Here is a 21472-nt window from a genome sequence, read left to right as displayed (position 1 = left end):
CCACCTCAGTATTCTGGCCTGGAGAATTCCAAGGACTGTATAGTCCATGGGGTCACAAAGAGTCAGACATGACTGAGTGACTTTCACACACATGTGAAAGCTAATTTCTAAGTGTTCTGAGCATGTTTAAGGTAGGCAAGGCTAAGCTGTGATGTTCAGCAGGTTAAGTGTATTAAATGCATTTCAAGTTACATACAATATTTTCAACTTAACATGGGTTTATCAGGATGTATAATCATTGTAAGTGCAGGAAAAATCTATAAACTCTCCTCTTTCCGTAAACTTGCATCCTGCCTCTCAATACCCAAGTCTCAGCAGATTTATTGAACTTACTTGGAAAGAAGATGGTAGGGAAGAGACAGGTTTTTTCCCCCATGTGTTGTGACAAACACATATTTATTTTTCTGATTCAATAATCTATAGGGGCATTGTAGTAAATGTGGAAAAAAGATGAAGAGAAAAAGAAAATTTAAATCATCCATAAGGTGACCACCAAATGATAACTATTTTAGATTAAGCCTCATCATTTTGGTACCATCTTTTCCAGTTACTACTAAATAATACTAAATGTTTCTTTTACACTGTTGAGATTATATAATATTTTTAACTGTCTTCTCCATTAGTTATGAGTTCATATCATGAGATCATCTTTATTATAAGAATTTTCATGGATGAATTACATCCCATATTATGGATAGACCATAATTTATTCCAACTATTCCCCCCACTCCCCCTTTTAAGGACATTTAGGTCATTTCCAAATTTCTTGCTCTTCTAAAATAATCATGAACATTCTTGAAAGTCTCTCTGTATATCTCTGATTATTTCCTCAGGATAAGTTCCTAGAATTTAAGACATTAAAGATAGATTGTCAAATTACCTTTCAGAAATTCTATTCTGGGTACCCTCCTTTTGTAAGACATGAAGTGCCTGTTTATTCTGTTCTCATCGTTCTGACTTTTGTAATTTTAAATTATTTTTTCTAGCTTGATGGGTAAAAGTGTTACCTCACAGTTTTACATTCATTCATTTGACCATTTCTGAAGTTAAACACTTTTTCACAGGTTGATGGCCATAACTATTTATTTCTTCCTTGAGTTTTCTGTTTTTAAACAGAAAACTCTTAAAATTTAAAAATAAAATAAAATTAGAAAAAAAATTTATATTATCATTTTTTATTATGGTTTTATATAGTATGTTCAATTTGACTTACCTCTTACATTTTTGTAATGACATTTTAAATTTATAGACATTTAGCAGATGTATGAAGTCAAGCTTTCAATCTTGTCCTTTTGCCCTCTTTTCTTGAATTTATATACTGAAGGCATTTCTCAATCCTAAAATCAGGTGGCTAAATATTCACCTTTGGTTTTTCCCTTGTTGTTTTGTGACCTTCTTTATTTTTATGTTGAACTTTTTTTAATCCATCTAAAATGTGTCCTGATACTGCTGAGCTTTCTTAGTGTCTGCTGGGAGAGTCATTCACAGTCCCAGGCAACTATATGGCTGCTGTTACTCAACAGTGTGCTATATGGAGTCACCTCTGTAATATGCAGCTTGTATTGCATATTGCAGGTATTGCAACCAATACCTACAATCTGAATGTCAGGCCTTGTGATTTTAGATTTAAACTTGCATTTGAAATCACTGTTTTGATCAGTCCATAGCATTTTTGTTCCATTTTGTTTTACTTTTATTATAGAAAATCTCAAACACTCACAAGAATATAGTAAAATGAATCTAAAATACCCAGCACCCAGCATATTTACTGATTTAAGAACATCCTTATACCTTCAGTGTCTTTCCCCACTGGATCCTTCCACTGGATTTTTTTATAGAGCATCACATACATCATATTATTTCATCCACCAATTTTTCAGAACATATCTCTTTTTAAACATAACTACTATTCCATGATCATATCTAAAAAGTTTAATATGAGTTCTTTAAATTAATCAAAAATCCAGTCAATGTTCAAATTTCCTCCAGTCTCTTATATTCTCAAAATATTTATTCATTCTTTAACTGATTAGTTGATTGATTGTATTAAAGTTTGCTTCTTTTCAAATTAGGATTCAAATCAGGTCCTTGCACTGGATGACTTCCTTGCTCTCTGGATTGACAGTATGTTCTAGGCATTGTTTGTACACTTTTTGCTCCAGATCTGGAATCAGCCATTTCTCTAGGGCGTTCTCAGAGGTGGTGTTCTAATACCGCAATCTAGAATGCTCATTGTGATTATTTTGAGACTTTTTCAGTGGACAGAGCTACTTCAAATTTAGGACTACAAAGTTTTCATTTAACTAGTACATCTGTATCTCCTCTTTTTCACACTGAGAAAGCTGGTTCTTGTGGGTACAGAAGATGATAGCCTTTAAAATTTCCATAGCTGTTCATTTTATTTATCTCACCACACACAAAGGGCAGTCTCATAATAATAGTATTAATACTATCATGATGCATATGATTACTGAAGATAGTTAATATCTGCCAGGCATCATGAAAAAAACCTGGTTAACTTCTAGGGCTGGGTTATTTATTTATTTATTTATTTATTTTTACTGTGGCAAAATGGTCATAACATCAGATTTATCATCTTATCCATTTTTAATGTACAGCTCAGTGATGTTAAATACATTCATAATGTTGGGCAACCATCATCATCATCCATCTGTATAACTCTTCATCTTATAGACTGAAACTCTACACCCATTAAGCAATAATTCCCGTACTTCCCACCAGCCCCTGGCAGCTCCCATTCCACTTTCTGTCTTCATGATTTTGACTATTCTACGTATCTCGTGTAAGTGGAATCATGCAGTGCTTGTCTTTCTGTGAGTAGCTTACTTCATTTAGCATAATGTCCTTAAGGTTCATGGATGTTGTTGCGTATTTCAGGATTTCCTTCTTGTTTAAGGCTATGTATACATCATGTTCTGCTCTTTCATCCATGTATTGATGGACAGTTGGGTTTCTTCCATGTTTTACTTATTGTGAATAAAGGTCCTATGAATATGGGTGTGCAAACATCTCTTTGAGACCCTGCTTCAATTCTTTTAGGTCTATATAGAAGTGGCATTGCTGTATCATGTGGTGATATGTACAGTATACAAAGTTTCTAATTTCTCTACATCCTCACGGACACTTGTTTGCTGTGTTATTGATAGTAGCCATTCTAATGGATGTGAGGTGGTATCTCATTTTGATTTTGATTTGCATTTCCCTAATGATTAGTGACACTGAACATTTTCTCATGTGCTTATTGGCCATTCATATATCTTCTTTAGAGAAATATCTATTCAAACCTTTTGCTCTTTTAAAAATCAGGTTGTTTGTCTTTTTGTTTTTATATTTTCAGAGTCCTCTATATAATATTAATCTCTTGTCAGATATATGATTTTCAAATATTTCCCCACTCTGTGTGTTGCCTTTTTACTTCATTGAGAGTGTCTCTGATGCTCCAAAATTTAAAGTTATGAAGTCCAATTGATCTGTTTTTTCTTTTGCCTTTTGTGTCATATCCAAGAAATTATTACCAAATCTAATGCTTTGAAGCTTCTGTTCTGTGTTTTATTCTGAGAGTTTTATTGTTCTAGATATTACATTTATGTCTTTGATCCATTTTGAGTTAATTTTTGTATATGGTGTTAGGTAATGATTCAGCTTCATTCTTTTGTATGTTGATGTCCAGTGGTACCCCACTCCAGTACTCTTGCCTGGAAAATCCCATGGACGGAGGACCCTGGAAGGCTGCAGTCCATGAGGTTGCTAAGAGTCAGACACAACTGGGCGACTTCGCTTTGACTTTTCACTTTCATGCATTGGAGAAGGAAATGGCAACCCACTCCGGTATTCTTGCATGGAGAATCCCAGGGACGGGGGAGCCTGGTGGGCTGCCATCTATGGGGTCACACCGAGTCAGACACGACTGAAGTGACTTAGCAGCAGCAGTGTTGACTTTTCACTTTCATGCATTGGAGAAGGAAATGGCAACCCACTCCAGTATTCTTGCCTGGAGAATCCCAGGAACGGGGGAGCCTGGTGGGCTGCTGTCTATGGGGTTGCACAGAGTCGGACACGACTGAAGTGACTTAGCAGTAGCAGCAGTATCCAGTTTTCCTGGTGCCATTTGTTGGAAAGACTGTTCTAGGACTGTATTTTTTGGTCCATACTGTAGTGTAAATTTAAACCCCACACCCTCATCAAGGCAGGCTTGGATTCACAAATTACCAGTGAAGAGTATAGACTAAGACAATGTCCTGGTTGTCTTCTCTCCCCAACATATACGTTTGGTTTTCTTCTTCACTCTTTAATGGCAGCACTTGGAGAATTCCATTACCAACACACAGCGTTCTTGGACTAACCACACTGTCTTTTCCCCATGACCCCCTTGTAGTTATTAAATCCTAAGATTCTCATTTTTGCAGAAATTAGCAAATGCCCTTAGGCCAGCCATGACTTCAGGACTAATTTACTTCTCTTTTTTCTCTCTCTTGATTTTCAGATGATGGAAATTTTCCTTACTTTTTGGGCAAGTTCAGCTATGTCTTTTAAAAGTAATTCTGTTCTATTTTATCCAGCATTTCTAGATGTTTTACCACTTCTCCCACCAAATTTCATGAAAATCCTTCTTCATTTTTCTGTTCTTTATTACTCAGTGGTGAAGACACTCAAAGCTCTCTTTTTTTTTTTTTTGTAAGAATGGCTCTAGACAGATGTTTTTGGAAATTTTATTAGTGATATATGCATTCATATATTTAGGAGAATTTTAATTGTCACTTTTTAGGACTTTTCATTTAGATTTTTATTACTAATTTCTATGTTTGTTTCACTGTAGTTTGATTTACACAACTTGAAGTATGTTCAGTTTTTGTAAAGCTTCTGTGGATGTTTGCAAAGAATTTGTAGTCTTATTTATATTATAAAAAGAGACATGTAACTGATAAAAGTAACATTTCTCCCTTAATCCTTAATTTAAACCCTGTTTCCTTTAGGCCCTTCCTTATAGTCTCATTCTGCTTCAAACTGGAATTTTAGGAATTGTTGATAGAAATGCAATATAACTTTAAAACTATTTCTGAAAATTCAGAATTCATTTCCAAAAATCTGTTAATGATAATTAGCTCTCATCTTCTCCACATACTTAGGTGGCCAAGACGTCTTTCTGACAGAAGAACAGAAGAAATACTATAATGCAATGAAAAAATTAGGATCCAAAAAACCTCAAAGGCCCATTCCAAGGCCTCAGGTGAGAGCACTTGATTGATTCTAAATACATGGATGCATTAAGTGGTTATGAGGAACTCAGATATCTGTAGTGCCATTCTTCTTTAATTTTTAAATTTATAGACTTGACCTAAGAATTCAATGTGAACCGAGGTACACTGGTGTATGACTCAAGTTCTTAGGAAAATCAGACATTCAGATTCAATAGTAAATGCCTGGGCAACAACTTAAATTTACTTTTTCGTGAGCATCTGAGAGCTGCTTGGGCTTCCCAGGTGGCATTAGTGGTAAAGAACCCTCCTGGCAATGCAGAAAATGTAAGAGATGCGGGTTTGATCCTGGGGTCGGGAAGATCCCCTGGAGGAGGGCACAGCAACTAACTCCAGTATTCCTGCCTGGAGAATCCCATGGCCAGAGGAGCCTGGCAGGCTACAGTCCATAAGGTCGCAAAGAGTCAGACATTACTGAAGCAACTTAGCATGCATGCATGCACAAGAGCTGCTCGGTATATACTCATTACAGTGATGTGAATTTAGCAGCTTGTTCGAATGTAATCTTGGCCAATTTAAAATGTATTTATAATGTATTTTACCACCTTTCTCTGGTGTGAAATTGAGGTCATGCATACTTCACTTCCACTTCACAAGTATTTATGATAAACTTTCCATCTTAGGAGCAGACACACTTTTTATGTAAAAGGCCAGACAGTAAATATTTTAAGCTTTACAGGCCATGTGGTTTCTGCTGTTACTACTCAACTTTGATGTTGTAACACAAAAGCAATCATTATAGATAGAGAACAAATGTTCTTGGCTGTGCTCCAGTATGACTTGATTTATAAACACCAAAATTTGGATTTCATGTAATTTTCATGTGTCAAAATTTTATTCTTTTTGAGTTTTTTTCCCCAATACTCATTCTGAGTAAAACCTATCCTGAGCTCATGGGCTATACTAAAATAGGTGATGGACCAGATTTGGCCTATGGGCCATAGTTTGCTGAATCCTGCCTTACGAGCTCCTTAAAGGACTGCTCTGTGCTTACAGTCCATTGAGGAGCTGGAATCTGAGAACATTAGATTATAAAGTCATACAACAGGCACAGTTGGTAGTTCTGAGAAGTGAGTTTGGAGGCTTTCAAGACAAGGAAGGTCAGGGGCACCAAAAAGTCTGAGAAAACAGTATGGAAGAGGGGCTTGATATCTGATGCATGTAGAGGACTTGGAGATTTTCATTCAAACATGAGGTCCCAAATTATCAAAGTGAAAGTGAAAGTTGCTTAGTCATGTCCAACTCTTTGTGATCCCATGGAGTTCTCCAGGCCAGAATACTGGAGTGGGTAACCTTTCCCTTCTCCAGGGGATTTTCCCAACCCAGGGATCGAACCCAGGTCTCCCACATTGCAGGCAGATTCTTTACCAGCTGAGCCACAAGGGAAGCCCAAGAATACTGGAATGGGTAGCCTATCCCTTCACCAGCCGGGCCCTCCTGACCTAGAAATCGAACTGGGGTCTCCTGCATTGCAGGTGGATTCTTTCTCAATTGAGCTATGAGGGAAGCCCTAAATTATCAAAGGTATGTTTAATTTCCTGCTATTCCCAGCAATCAGAATACAGCCTGGCATTAAGTATGTTTTCAGTGATTTGTTGAATAAAGAAGTATGTTTTAGGGCACAAAATCCATCCCCCTAGGTTTAAACATTTGTGTTGCACTAAAAATGTCTATAAATGTCAGGACAACTGTTTAGAATTTATACAATGAAAAATTTTTACAAAAAGTTTAATGATAAAATTATATTTATAGAGTTTTCATCTGACAACAGTATGTGGAATTTCAATTTACCTAAGTCAAATCTAGCTTTCAAGTACCATACTCATTTTCTAGTACTAATTTCACTTTGAAGTGACTTCACAAGGACAGAAACAGTAAAGACCTCACAGAAGCAGAAGAGATTAAGAAAAAGTGGCAAGAATACATAGAAGAACTATACAAAAAAGGTCTTAATGACCCAGATAACCATGATGGTGTGGTCACTCACCTAGAGCTAGACTTCCTAGAATGTGAGGTCATGTGGGCCTTAGAAAGAATTACTACAAACAAAGCTAGTGGAGGTGATAGAATTTCAGCTGAGCTATTTCAAATCCTAAAAGATGATGCTGTTGAAGTGTTGCACTCAATATGCCAGCAAATTTGGAAAACTCATCCATGGCCACAGGACTGGAAAAGTCAGTTTCCATTCCAATCCCAAAGAACAGAAATCCCAAAGAATGTTCCAGATGTGCTTATTTCACATGCTAGCAAGGTTATGCTCAGAATCCTTCAAGCAACACTTCAGCAATTTGTGAACCAAGAACTTCTAGATGTTCAAGCTGGATTTAGAAAAGGCAGAGGAACCAGGGATCAAATTGCCAACATTCACTAGACCAAGGAGAAAGCAAGGGAATTCCAGAAAAACATCTACTTCTGCTTCACTGACTATGCTAAAGCCTTTGACAGAGATGGGAGTACCAGACCACCTTACCTATCTCCTGAGAAACCAGGTCAAGAAAGAAGCAACAGTTAGAACTGGACATGGAATCACTGACTGGTTCCAAATGGGGAAAGAAGTATTACAAGCCTGTATATGGTCACCCTGCTTATTTAACTTTGACGTGGAGGCTACAGTCCATGGGCCCACAGAGTTGGACATGACTGAGCGACTAAGCACAGCACAGAGTGAAAGTGAAATTTGCTCAGGTGTGTCCAACTCTTTGCGACCCCATGGACTATACAGTCCATGGAATTCTCCAGGCCAGAATACTGGAGTGGGTAGCCTTTCCCTTCTCCAGGAGATCTTCCCAACCCAGGGATCGAACCCCGGTCTCTTGCATTACAGGTGGATTCCTCACCAGCTGAGCCACAAGGGAAGTCCTGGAATACTGGAGGCGGTAGCCTATCCCTTCTCCAGCAGATCTTCCCGTCCCAGGAATTGAACAAGGATATCCTGCATTCTTGGCAGATTCTTTACCAACTAAGCTATCAGGGAAGCCCACAGCACAGAGTACATCATGCAAAATGTCAGGCTGGATGAATCACAAACTGGAATCAGGATTGCTGGGAGAAATATGAACAACCTCAGACATGCAGATGATACCACTCCAATGGCAGAAAGTGAAGAGGAACTAAAGAGCCTCGTGATGAGGGTGCAAGAGAAGAGTGAAAAAGCTGACTTGAAACTCAACATTGAAAAAATCATGACATCCAGTCACATCATTTCTTGGAAAATAGAAGGGGAATAAGTGGAAGCAGTGACAGATTTTATTTTCTTGGACTCTCAAATCACCATGGACAGAGACTGCAGCCATGAAATTAAAAGACATTTGCTCCTTGGAAGGAAAGCTATGACAAACCTAGACAGGGTATTAAAAAGCAGAGACATCACTTTGCCAACAAGGTCTCTATAGTCAAAGCTATGGTTTTTCCAGTAGTCATACACGGATGTGAGAGTTGGACCATAAAGAAGACTGAGTGCTGAAGAATTGGTGTTTTCAGTGTGTTGCTAGAGAAGACTCTTGAGAGTCCCTATGACTGCAAGGAGATCAAACCAGTCAATCCTAAGGAAAATCAACCCTGAATACTCATTGGAAGGACTGATGATGAAATTGAAACTCCAATACTTTGACCACCTGATGCAAAGAGCTGACTCATTGGAAATGACCCTGATCCTGGGAAATATTGAAAGCAAAAGGATAAAGGGATGGCAGACAGCAAGATGGTTGGATGGCATCAATGAGTCAATGGGCCTGAATTTACACAAACTCCAGGAGACAGTGAAGGACAGAAAGAGCCTTGCATGCTATAGTTCATGGGGTCACAAAGAGTCAGACATGAGTTAGTGACTAAACAACAGCAAGCACTTTGAAGTTCTTATTTAAACTTGAGCCAACAAGAAAGGCAAAGAGAAGTTTTATTTATATGTGCATAATATGATTCAGTACCAGTTGGTCCCAGATTTGGAGTTAACTAAAAGACATTTACTAGTTTGTTTCGTGAAGGATGTGAAGCCGGCAGCGCAGCACACAGCTGAACAGAAGTTGCAGTGACACATAATGCAGCTTCTAGGCCTCTCCACTGCCCTGGGCTTCCCAGGTGGCTCAGTGGTAAAAGGATCCACCTGCCAATGCAGGCAGAGACACAGGAGACACAGTTTCTATTCCTGGATTGGAAAGATCCCCTGGAGGAGGAAATGACAACCCGTTGCAGTATTCTTGCCTGGCTGGGAAAATCCCATGGACAGAGGAGCCTGGCAGGCTATAGTCCATGGGGTTGCAAAGAGTTGGACGTGTCTGAGCACACAACACACGTACTGCACTGGACATGTTTGAAGGCAAGAGATGGACTTGAAGTGGACATGGACTGCTTTCCCACAAGGCTGCTGCCGCCTCCATTCCTAACTATCTGTTATAGCTTGTTTGTTGCATGTCTCATCAGGGAGTAGGTGTGACCCCAGAGACATTCCTGCATGGCTCTCCAATCATGGCTTCACAATGGGTGATTCCAACAACCAAATGCAACTCAGTTAATTCCAAGCATTTATCTTAAACTCTATATTCCAGAGAGCAGTGTTGCATGAGGTAAACCCAAAACCATATCCCCTGGTGTCTGAATTTGAGCTTAGACTTTGAATCAGCTGTTAGCCCTTAACTGGGCTTCCACGGTGGTACAAATGGTAAAAACTTCGCCTGCCAATGAAGGAGACGCAAGAGACATGAGTCCAGTCCCTGGGTCAAGAAGATACCCTGGAGAAGGAAATGGTACTCCACTCCAGTATTCTTGCCTGTGAAATCCTATGGGCAGAGGAGCCTGGTAGGCCCCAGTCCACAGGATCATGAAGAGTCAGACACACCTGGGCATATTATAGTCTAGACACGCTAGCCCTTAACTCCCCCATAGATTTTTTTTTTTTAATTTCTAAAATCTACATAATATCTTTTGACCTTTGGAGTAGCAACTGCATAGAGAGGGAAGTACAGCTGTTTTAACCTGAGAAGTGATGGATATTCTTTCCAGCAGAAGGACCAAGGGATCTGGAATCATTTCTACCTAAAGCATTCTCACAAGATAGCTTCATTACAGGCTTTAAAAATTATCCTGAGGTATAGAAGTCACTGTAAAATGACATAGAATGTATGTAGAATACATTAAAATACATAGAATGTATCTTAAAATAACATAGACTTTTTTTGATCCTCTACCACATTTGGTAGCTTATATTTTTAATTTTCTCTATTTTCTCAATATTAGAGTTGAACTGTAAGGCCAGTGCTTACCATGCCCTTACATTTATTCTCAGCCCTTATTCTGCTTTCTTGGAGAGCATCCTTAAAAGTATCTTTTCTCCAGGTCCTTTCTGACTTCCACGATGCATTCTCACATAGGAAATGCATTTGACTTTCAAGTTTCTTCTCCAGACTCCTTGATAAAAGGTTTAGAGCTCCTGGAGCAAAGTTTGAAAGACATCAGCTTACATGTAATATCCTTCTACTGCTGTTCCAACCCTTTTTCTTCTCATTGCCCTTGCTCTCCCATAGTGACAGCATTCACTCTCTTGATGTTAGTTCATATCAGTACTGATGCCATAGAACTCCACATTTGCTTTCCAGCTCTCTGCCTGAGCTCCAGACCTGTACCTCTACCTGCCCATGTCCCTTGGATGTCCCACTGGGCACCTCAAATTCCAGTGTGCCCAGGACACATCCATCATCTCCACCTGCCAAACTCCTCATCTGCTGTTCTCCAGTTGATTGAATGCACCACCAAGCAGAAATTATAACCTCAGCCTTAACTTTCCCATAATCTACTCCATTAGAACGCTCTTGGACTCCTGCTTCTTATTCCATATTAGTTCTTAAACCTAAAAACTCATGTCTTTCTCTACTGTTACCACCACAAAACATCATCTTTTGCCCAGATTACCCTAACAGATGCCTGGGACTATAAAGATGAATTCTTAGGGGTCTGTGCATTTTCTAAAAAGAACACTATGTGCATACTTTGATTAAATGATATATAATATGAAATAATCTAATATATACATATGGTACATATATATATATTATACATAAACAACCAATGTATAGTCGAGAATGCCATACGATACCAGTGTCTGAGTTTGTGCTAAAGAACAGTTTCCACTTAAGCAAACAACAGAGTCATGCCTTATAGAGATTAGATTAAAGGAAATAATGGAATAGTTGAGTCACTGCACTGCACATGGTAGACAAGGCATGCAAACTTGAGTTAGAACCTGTAATAGAGCAATCGGCACACCTTTACCTGGGAGCAGGTCATCCATGTACGAAACAATATGCAAGTTCACCACCAGTACTCATGTGAAATAATCAGTTTTTCTGTTTCCAATTTTAGTAATCACTGGATCAGAATCCCATTTATCTAGCCTTATTGTCAAGTGAACAAGAATTAGAAAATTGGCTTTCAAGAATTGCTTGAATACAGAGTTTTGCTTAAGTATAAGGTCTGATTATTCTAAACTGACAAATGGAGGCTTGGAGATGTTAATTCTGTCTTGTCCAGCAAAAGTATGTGAGCAAGTATCCTCTGCATTAATATTATTAAAGTCAAAATACAGACATAGGTGAAATATACAGACCAAAGTTCATTTTTTTATGATTAAACCCAACATGAGCTGTTTTATTTCAACAAAAACAAATCACCCACCACATCAAAGTTATGTTGTTACTAAAAATGTACGTATTTATTTAGTTTCAAAATGAAATTAAAGCTATATGCCTGCACTTTAAAACCAGTTTCTAATTAAATTTAATGAAATTAAATGAAAAATATCTATTAGAAGAATTTCTTGCCCTTTAAAAGTGTACATTTTCCAAGAAACTAATTGTAAGAGAGGACAAATGCTATTGTATATGCCTTTTAATGTATGTGATTTCATTCCTACAACTCCAAGTGATTTATGATTCCTTTTTCTTTTTCCTCAGAACAAATGCCAAGGCTTTGTGTTTGACCTCGTCACACACCAGGTCTTTGACATCATTATCATCATCCTCATTCTCCTCAACATGCTTAGCATGATGGCTGAAACACATAAGCAGTCGGAGACCATGAAACATTTACTTGAGTGTTTCAACTTGGCCTTTGTGGTCATCTTTGCAATTGAGTGTTTCATCAAAATCTTTGCTTTGAGGCAATACTACTTCGCCAATGGCTGGAATTTATTTGATTGTGTGATCGTGCTCCTTTCTATTGTTAGTAAGTAAAACTGGCAACCAGAGGGGCTTTAGTCTGAGAGCAAGAAGTAAACTTGTAAGTCTTATCATTTGGAATTTTCTCCAGAGTAGCCACAGAGCATAAAATTAAATTTAATGTGGTTTTTGAAAAAAAAAAAAAAAAAGATGAATAAATGCCATTCTCTTTGGGGAATTGCTAGAAAATACAGAGTATTTCCACTCCCTTGATTATCTACACAATTGAAACAGAGTTAAGTAATTATGTGGATCATTTATTCAATGGGGATAGATGAAATTAAGATGACTTAGAAGTTTTTGTGGGGCTACCTGCTTTATCCAGGGAATTGAGTCAAAGTTCCATTTTCTTCTACAACTATAAGGCCTAAAGAGCATTTCTTGTTTTAAGGATTTGGCATTTAGTTTCCATGTTTTTCCCTAGTTCAAAATCCTTCTGGATGTCAGATCACAATTACTAGGCCCCAGTGACATTGCTGGGCCTTCCTGTACCTCCTCCTTATAGAGGGCCTCCGTGGCTCAACCTGGATGGGGCTTGCAAGAGTGTGTCATAAGGACAAACAGTGCTTTTCTTTTTTCTGTATCTCATGTTAACTTAAATTATAGTGGAAACGACATAGTGTGTCAACTGCTTGGGTTTCACTCACCAACTAGCTTCACTCTATAATTGCTATATTTTTCTTAACTGTGCACAGAAATTAACCTTAAGGTTTATAGAAGAAGACTAGGGAGAAAAAGAGGGTTATTGCCATACACCTTTTCATGAAACATGTACACACACATGCACATACATTAACTTCGAAGGTAAATTCTTCATGACTAAGCTATGAGATTTTACTCTGGGTTTTTGAAGTCTGCTTTAATTAAACTGATAATTTAACTATAATTGCGTAAAACTGCCTATGGGTTTTTCTCATTGTTCAAAGAGCATGAAGGCAGTGAAAACGGATTTCACAAGTGGAAGCTTCTGTTTTATCTCAGAAAGGATGCAATAAACAGATATGCTGGATCAAAATATTTTGGTTCTTAACATGATAGCAGCAATCCAGATGTTTCAGGGACCAAGAAAATGGTACAGTTCATAGTCTGTTCTACTTTTTAGCCATGGAAACTTATGTAGATAAAGTTTAGTAATAAATCTTTCAACATGCTTATGGTTAGTTCAGTTCAGTTCAGTAGCTCAGTTGTGTCCAACTCTTTGCAACCCCATGAACTGCAGCACACCAGGCCTCCCTGTCCATCACCAACTTCCGGAGTTCACTCAAACTCACATCCATCGAGTTGGTGATGCCATCCAGCCATCTCATCCTCTGTCATCCCCTTTTCCTCCTGCCCCCAATCTCTCTCAGCATCAGAGTCTTTTCCAATGAGTCAACTCTTCACATGAGGTGGTCAAAGTACTAGAGTTTCAGCTTCAGCATCATTCTTCCAAAGAACACCCAGGGCTGATCTCCTTTAGAATGGACTGGTTGGATCTCCTTGCAGTCCAAGGGACTCTCAAGAGTCTTCTCCAACACCACAGTTCAAAAACATCAATTCTTCAGCGCTCAGTTTTCTTCACAGTCCAACTCTCACATCCATACATGACTACTGGAAAAACCATAGCCTTGACTAGACAGACCTTTGTTGGCAAAGTAATGTCTCTGCTTTATAATATGCTATCTAGGTTGGTCATAGCTTTCCTTCCAAGGTTAAGTAGACTGTTAATCTTTATTAGTCAGTTTCAAGCACAAGTCCTGGTGAAATTGACAGCAGCAATAAAGTTAGAAAATGAGTCTGGGGCAACCATCTGAGCACTTAAAGAGCTCTTCCTCCAACATTCAGAGAGCAGCTCATTCATTCCACTATTTGCTGAACTTTTTCCAGGCAGTGCCAGGCATCGTAGAGCTCACAGTAACTGAAGGAGGTCGCCATTACCCCTACCATACAGCCTATAGCCTACCATGGAGACTGAAGACTCTAGGACAGGGCTGCCTCAGGTCAAACTACAGGCACAGCCCCTCCCATCAGCAGAAAATTGGATTAAAGATTAACTGAGCAAGGTACAGCCCTCCCAAGCAAGGCCCAGTTTTCCCTGAAGCCAGTCCCTCCTATCAGGAAGCTTGCACAAACTCTTACCCTCATCCCTCAGAGGGCAGACAGAATGAAAACCACAATCACAGAAAACTAACCAAAATGATCACATGGATCACAGCCTTGTATAACTCAATGGAACTATGAGCCATGCTGTGTAGGGCCACCCAAGACGAATGAGTCATGGTGAGTTCTAACAAAACGTGGTCCACTGGAGAAGGGAATGGCAAATCACTTCAGCATTCTTGCCTTGAGAACCCCACGAACAGTATGAAAAGGCAGAAAGATATGACACTGAAAGATTAAACACTCACCCCACCCCTAGGTGTCCAATATGCTACTGGAGAAGAGTGGAGAAATAGCTCCAGAAGGAATGAAGAGGCTTAGCCAGAGCGGAAATGATGCCCAGTTGTGGTTGTGTCTGGTGGTGAAAGTAAAGTCTGGTGCTGTAAAGACCAATGTTGCATAGGAACCTGGAACATTAGGTCCATGAATCAAGGTAAATCGGAAGTGGTCAAACAGGAGATGGCAAGAGTCAACATTGACATTTTAGGAATCAATGAACTAAAATGGACCAGAGTGGGCAAATTTAATTCAGATGACCATTATATCTGCAACTGTGGGCAAGAATCCCTTAGACAAAATGGGGTAGCCCTCAAAGTCAACAAAAGTGTCTGAAATGCACTACTTGGGTGCATTCTCAAAAATGACAGAATAATCTCTGTTCGTTTCCAAGGCAAACTGTTCAACATGACAGTAATCCAAGTCTGTGCCCTAACCACTACGCTGAAGAGTATAAAGTTGAATGTTTCTATGAAGACCTACAAGACCTTCTAGAACTAGCATCAAAAAAGATGTCCTTTTCATCACAGGGGACTGGAATGCAAAAGTAGGAAGTCAAGAGATACCTGGAGTGACAGGTAAGTTTGACCTCAGAGTACAAAATGAAGCAGGGAAAAGACTAACAGAGTTTTTCCAAGAGAATGCTCTGGTGATAGCAAACACCCTTTTCCAACAACACAAGAGACGACTGTACACATGGACATCACCAGATGGTCAATACTGAAATTAGGTTGATTATATTGTTTGTAAGCTGAAGATGGAGAAGCTCTATATCATCAGCAAAAACAAGACTGGGAGCTAACTGTGGCTCAGATCATAAGCTCCTTATTGTAAAATTCAGACTTAAATTGAAGTAAGTAGGGAAAACTACTAGACCATTCAGGTATGACCTAAATCAAATCCCTTATGATTAAACAGTGAAAGTGACAAATAGATTCAAGGGATTAGATCTGACAGACGGAGTGCCTGAAGAACTATGGACAGAGATTTGTAACATTGTACAGGAGGCAGTGATCAAAACCATCCCCAAGAAAAAGAAATGCAACAAGGCAAAATGGTTGTCTGAGGAGGCCTTACAAATAGTTGAGAAGAGAAGCGAAAGACAAAGGAGAAATGGAAAGATATATCCATCTGAATTCAGAGTTCCAAAGAATAGCAATGAGAGATAAGACAGCCTTCCTAAGTGATCAATGCAAAAAAATAGAGGAAAACAACAGAATGGGAAAGACTAGAGATCTCTTTAAGAAAATTAGAGATACCAAGGGAACATTTCATGCAAAGATGGGCACAATAAAGGAAAGAAATGGTATGGACCTAACAGAAGCAGAAGAGATTAAGAAGAGGTGGCAAGAATACACAGAAGAACTATACAAAAAAGAGCTTCGTGGCACAGATAGCCATGATGGTGTGATCATCATCTAGCGCCAGACATCCTGGAGTCCAAAGTCAAATAGGCCTTAGGAAGCATTACTACAACAGGAGATGGCAAGTTTGATTACTACAAACAAAGCTAATGGGGGTGATGGAATTCTGTCTGAGCTATTTCAAATCCTAAAAGATGATGCTATGAAAGTGCTGTACTCAGTGTGTCAGCAAATTTGGAAAACTCAACTGTGGCCCCAGGACTGGAAAAGGTCAGTTTTCATTCCAATCCCAAAGAAGGGCAATGTCAAAGAACATTCAAACTACCATACAATTACACTCATTTTACATGTTAGCAAGGTTATACTTAAAATCCTTCAAGCTAGGCTCCAGCAGTACATGAACTGAGAACTTCTAGGTGTAAAACTGGGTTTAGAAGTCAGAGGAATCAGAGATCAAATTGCCAACATCTGTTGAATCATAGAAAAAGCAGGTGAATTCTGGAAAAATATCTACTTCTGCTTCACTGACTAGGCTAAAACCTTTGACTCTGAGGATCATAACAAATTGTAGACAACTCTACAAGAGACAGGAGTCCCAGACCACCTCACCTGCCTCCTGGGAAACCTGTATGCAGGTCAAGAAGCAACAGTTAGAACCGGACATGGACTGCTTCAAAAGGAATACGTCAAGGCTGTACATTGTCACCCTGTTTATTTAACTTATATGCAGAGTACACCATGTGAAATGCTGGGCTGTGAAGCACAGCTGGAATCAAAATTGCCTTGAGAAATATCTGTAACTTCAGATATGCAAATGATACCACCTTAATGGCAGAAAGTGAACAGAAACTAAAGAGCCTCTTGAAGGTGAGAGAAGAGAGAGAAAAAGTTGACTTAAGAATTCAACATTCAGAAAATGAAGATCATGGCATCTAGTCCCATAACTTCATGCCAAATAGATGGGGGAAAATGAAGACAACGACAGACTTCATTTTCTTGGGCTCACAAATCACTGCAGATAGTGACTGCTACCATGAAATTAAAAGATGCTTGCTCCTTGGAAGAAAAGCTATGACAAAACTACACAGCGTATTAAAAAGCAGAGACATCACTTTGCTGACAAAGGTCCTTATAGTCAAAACTATGGTTTTTCCAGTAGTCATGTATGCATTTGAGAGTTGGACCATAAAGAGGGCCGAGTGCTGAAGAATTGATGCTTTTGAACTATGGTGCTGGAGAAGACTCTAGAGAGTCTCTTGGACAGCCAGGAGATCAAACCAGTCAATTCTAAATGAAATCAACCCTGAACTTTCATTGGAAGGACTGATGCTGAAGCTGAAGCTCCAGTACTTTGGCCACCTGATTCAAATAGCTGACTCATTGGAAAAGACCCTAATGCTGGGAAAGATTGAAGGCAGGAGGAGAAACGGGTGACATAGGATGAGATGGTTGGATGACATCACCAACTTAATGGACATGAGTTTGAGCAAACTCTGGGAGATAGTGAAGGACAGGCATGCTGCAGGAGTCACAAAGTATTGGACACAACTGAGTGACTGAACAACAACAAAATTAAGACCTACCACTTTAAGGAATCAGAAAAAGAGAAATTAATTGAACCCCAAATCACTTGCTACATGAAAGAACTGAGCTCACAGGAAAGACAAATTACTGTGAGCTTGATTACTCAAAGAAATATGCACAGAGGAAGTGGACCTTAAAGGAGGGACTTCCTCCAGTTGTTGCTGAAATGGTAAAAATTCCACATCTCAAAAAAAGTGGCTGTCTACATCTCTAATGACCTTAGAGGATCCTCAGAGGAAGAACAAGGCCCTGTGTATATGAGGCAAGCATGTTCAAGCCATTCTGTAGTATTTGGATCAAAATGTGTGTTGTTTTAAATTCTTGTATCACTTGCTTGCAGAGCAAGCAATGAGAAAACAGGATGTTTTAGGCCAAATATTCAGCAGTCTGCAGAAACTTCTGCTTGAGATGCCACTTCTGGGATATTTACAATAACAGAGAAACTGTCTCTGATTTATTCCCGTAGCTTTTTGAGTTTGGACTTCCAGAAGTCCTTGGAATGAGTGTATTGACAAGCATCACAACACTACCTTCTTTCTCTAGCTCTGTCCTTGCCTATAGCAGGCTGTGTTCAAATTCCTCTAAAGTAAGAACCTGTTTGTTTAAGAAACCTTGGGGTTAGGGGTGTACAACTTCCACTGATAGCTCACACTCAAGCCAGCCTTCAGTAGAAGAAATTTCTCTTCGCATTCTAATCTAAATGACTCCTTCAATAGTTTATATGTTTTCCATTCTATGTATATAATAAATATGGAAAACTGTTATATTTGCTACCCCATGCGTGATTTTAAATGCCCAACATAGATGATAATGTATTTCAAGTCCATTAGGTAACTTACAAAATAGTAATAAACTACATTTTATTTATTTTCTTTGAAGGGTCTTCTTAGATGTCCTGTCCCATCTAAATTCCTATCTAAATTGTATGAACCTTGAAAATTGCTCTCCAGTTTAAGGCACATATATATTTTTTCCCTGATGTGGGTAAAAAAAATTCTTAATTTTGTACATAAGCTGAAAAGTAATGGTAAAAAGTTGGTCTCACTAAGATTGAAAGCAGGAGAGACAGGCTATGTCTAAAATCAATCTGTCTGCTGGAAATTCATTGACCCTCCTCCTTGTCTTCAGGTTCCGTGGTTTCTGCCTTGAAAACCGAGGCCCAGATTCCTTTCCCTCCAACACTGTTCAGAATGGTTCGCTTGGTTCGGATTGGCCGAATCCTGAGACTTGTTCGAGCAGCACGAAGAATCAGAACTCTGCTTTTTGCTCTGATGATGTCCCTGCCCTCTCTATTTAATATTGGTCTTCTCCTCTTTCTGGTTATGTTTATTTATGCCATTTTTGGTATGAACTCTTTTCGAAAAGTGAAGGAAGAGTCTGGAATCGATGACATCTTCAACTTCCAAACTTTTACAAGCAGCATGCTCTGCCTCTTCCAGATAACCACGACAGCAGGTTGGGATGCCCTCCTCAGCCCCATGTTGAAATCAAACAAGTCCTGTGACCCCAAGACAGAGAGCTGCCACCTCTCTACCATAGCCATAATCTACTTCGTCACTTATATCATCATCTCCTCTCTCATTGTGGTCAACATGTATATTGCTGTGATTTTAGAAAACTTCAATGTAGCCACTGAAGAAAGTGAGGACCCTTTGGGTGAAGATGACTTTGAAATGTTCTACGAAGTCTGGGAAAAGTTTGACCCAGAAGCAACACAATTTATCAAATATTCTGCCCTTTCTGACTTTGCTGATGCCCTTCCTGAGCCTCTGCGTGTGGCAAAGCCAAATAAATACCAATTTTTAGTCATGGACTTGCCAATGGTGAGTGGAGAGCGTCTCCATTGCTTGGATATTCTCTTCGCTTTCACCACGAGAGTACTTGGTGAGTCCAGTGGCCTGGATAGCATGAAAGCAGCAATAGAAGAGAAGTTCATGGAGGCCAACCCTTTCAAGAAGTTATATGAACCCATAGTCACCACCACCAAAAGGAATGAAGAGGAAAGATGTGCTGCTGCTGTTATTCAAAAGGCCTTTCGAAAGTACATGCTGAAGACCAGGTGTACCTTGAAAGACAGGCCTCATTCAACCCTCCAGACACTCTCCAATGGAGACTTACCCAGCTCTGGGGTGGCCGAGGGCAAGGTCCATTATGACTGAGCCCCACACCTCCACCCATACCTCACAGCCTCCAAGTCTTGACTCTGGCCTCTGAGCTCCAAGCCATCCACAGCTCTGTGTACAAACAAGTGAACTCTTTGAACTCGCCATTCCATTTTTTTTTTTTTTTCCTGGCTAAAAGAAAATATTTTAGAGTTCACATCAAAGGATTCTTATAGAGATAAGGGTGCCTGACTATTACTACCAGTACAGTTTTAACAAAGAAAAAGACACTAGAAAGGTCTATAGAAGACATACTAATGTGAGGATTGAAGCACAGTTCAAATTATGTCAAAAGAATAAGAAACAAAAAACACATTAAAGTTTTAAATCATGTTTCCCATGTGTTCCTGAGTACTGTGTCCAATGCCTTTGTCAGATGTTTTCCCCAGTAAAAGTATGTGGCTTATCACATGTAGCTCTTTTGCATGCTAAGTGAGAATTCAAAACCTGCCAATAAATACTCATTGCAGATTTTTTTAGCCAATGTTGAATATTTTGAGTTTATTTCAAACCTAAAAGCACGATCATGATTTGTGTCAGTTACTACCCTATCTTTCACTAGCTGCAATATCTGTTATATATATGTGGGGAAAAAATAAATAAATAAAGCTTTCAGTTTGCATTTCATTTGTATAATACACTAAAAATTCTTTTGTTTGGTGCTTGTGTGAGTAGTGATTTAAATGTGGTACCTAAGTTGGAATTAAAGGCAATAGCCAGTGGTGTGCTGATAAGTGCATAATAATTGCTCTTCAGGAAAAAAGAAACAAGCCATGATTTGTAGTGTTTACTGATTTCTGTGGTGAATATTCCCTTCATGACCAATTTCAAGCTACCAACATGATGTTTCTGAATGTAGAGTTGGGAAAGATGTCCACAGTCAGTTCTCGTGAGCTGCCTGGAGCTGGCTGAGCACACCATTGACTGGAACCAGTAAGACAGTCTCACTTCCGGTGAAATATCTGCAGTGGGCACCTCGGATGGAGAGTGCACCCCACTTAGCACAACAGCTGGACCCCAGGGCAGGGGAGCCATAAGACATAATGGTTAGCCAGAGACCTCAGTCATTTGATGAGCCCTACATTCAGTTCTGGCTGAATATATGCATGAAACACAGCCCAGAGAACAACCAAGTCGATCAGAAGGGCCTGGCCCCAGGAGTAGCCCAGGACCTCCCTAAAAACTGGAGATGCCCAGAGGCCAAGCAAGACATTAGCTGGACTGGGGGCAAAGAACTACAGTGTAATAATCTAGACTCAGACGGAAATCCCGCAGAAATAGCCCTGGAATCCTGTATCTCTGACAGGCCAGAGGAGGTGATGTGTCTGTCAGCAGCCTGGAGTCTGAGCCCTGAGCCTCTGCACTGCCTCTCACTGTCCAGTGGAGGTAAGGCCAATGCTGGATGCTGTGGCATATTAAGAGGGAACTTATTTTTAATGTACACAAGATCTAACCATGACTCA

General features: G+C 39.4%; 1 protein-coding gene across 1 annotated transcript in view; it reads left to right on the top strand.

The window, feature by feature from the left end:
* Nucleotides 1-20525, top strand: part of SCN11A (sodium voltage-gated channel alpha subunit 11) — a 141436-nt gene extending 120911 nt beyond the window's left edge. Inside the window, exons 29-31 of the mRNA XM_070359609.1 lie at nt 5148-5248; nt 12221-12491; nt 18976-20525. Coding sequence (XP_070215710.1) covers nt 5148-5248; nt 12221-12491; nt 18976-20006 — 1403 coding nt within the window. The 3' untranslated portion in view covers nt 20007-20525. The remainder of the gene's footprint in view (nt 1-5147; nt 5249-12220; nt 12492-18975) is intronic.
* The last annotated feature ends 947 nt before the right edge of the window (nt 20526-21472 follow it).

This window comes from Bos mutus, chromosome 22 (assembly GCF_027580195.1).
Source record: "Bos mutus isolate GX-2022 chromosome 22, NWIPB_WYAK_1.1, whole genome shotgun sequence".
Classification (NCBI taxonomy): Eukaryota; Metazoa; Chordata; class Mammalia; order Artiodactyla; family Bovidae; genus Bos; species Bos mutus.
This window is presented reverse-complemented; position numbering and strand designations above follow the sequence as displayed.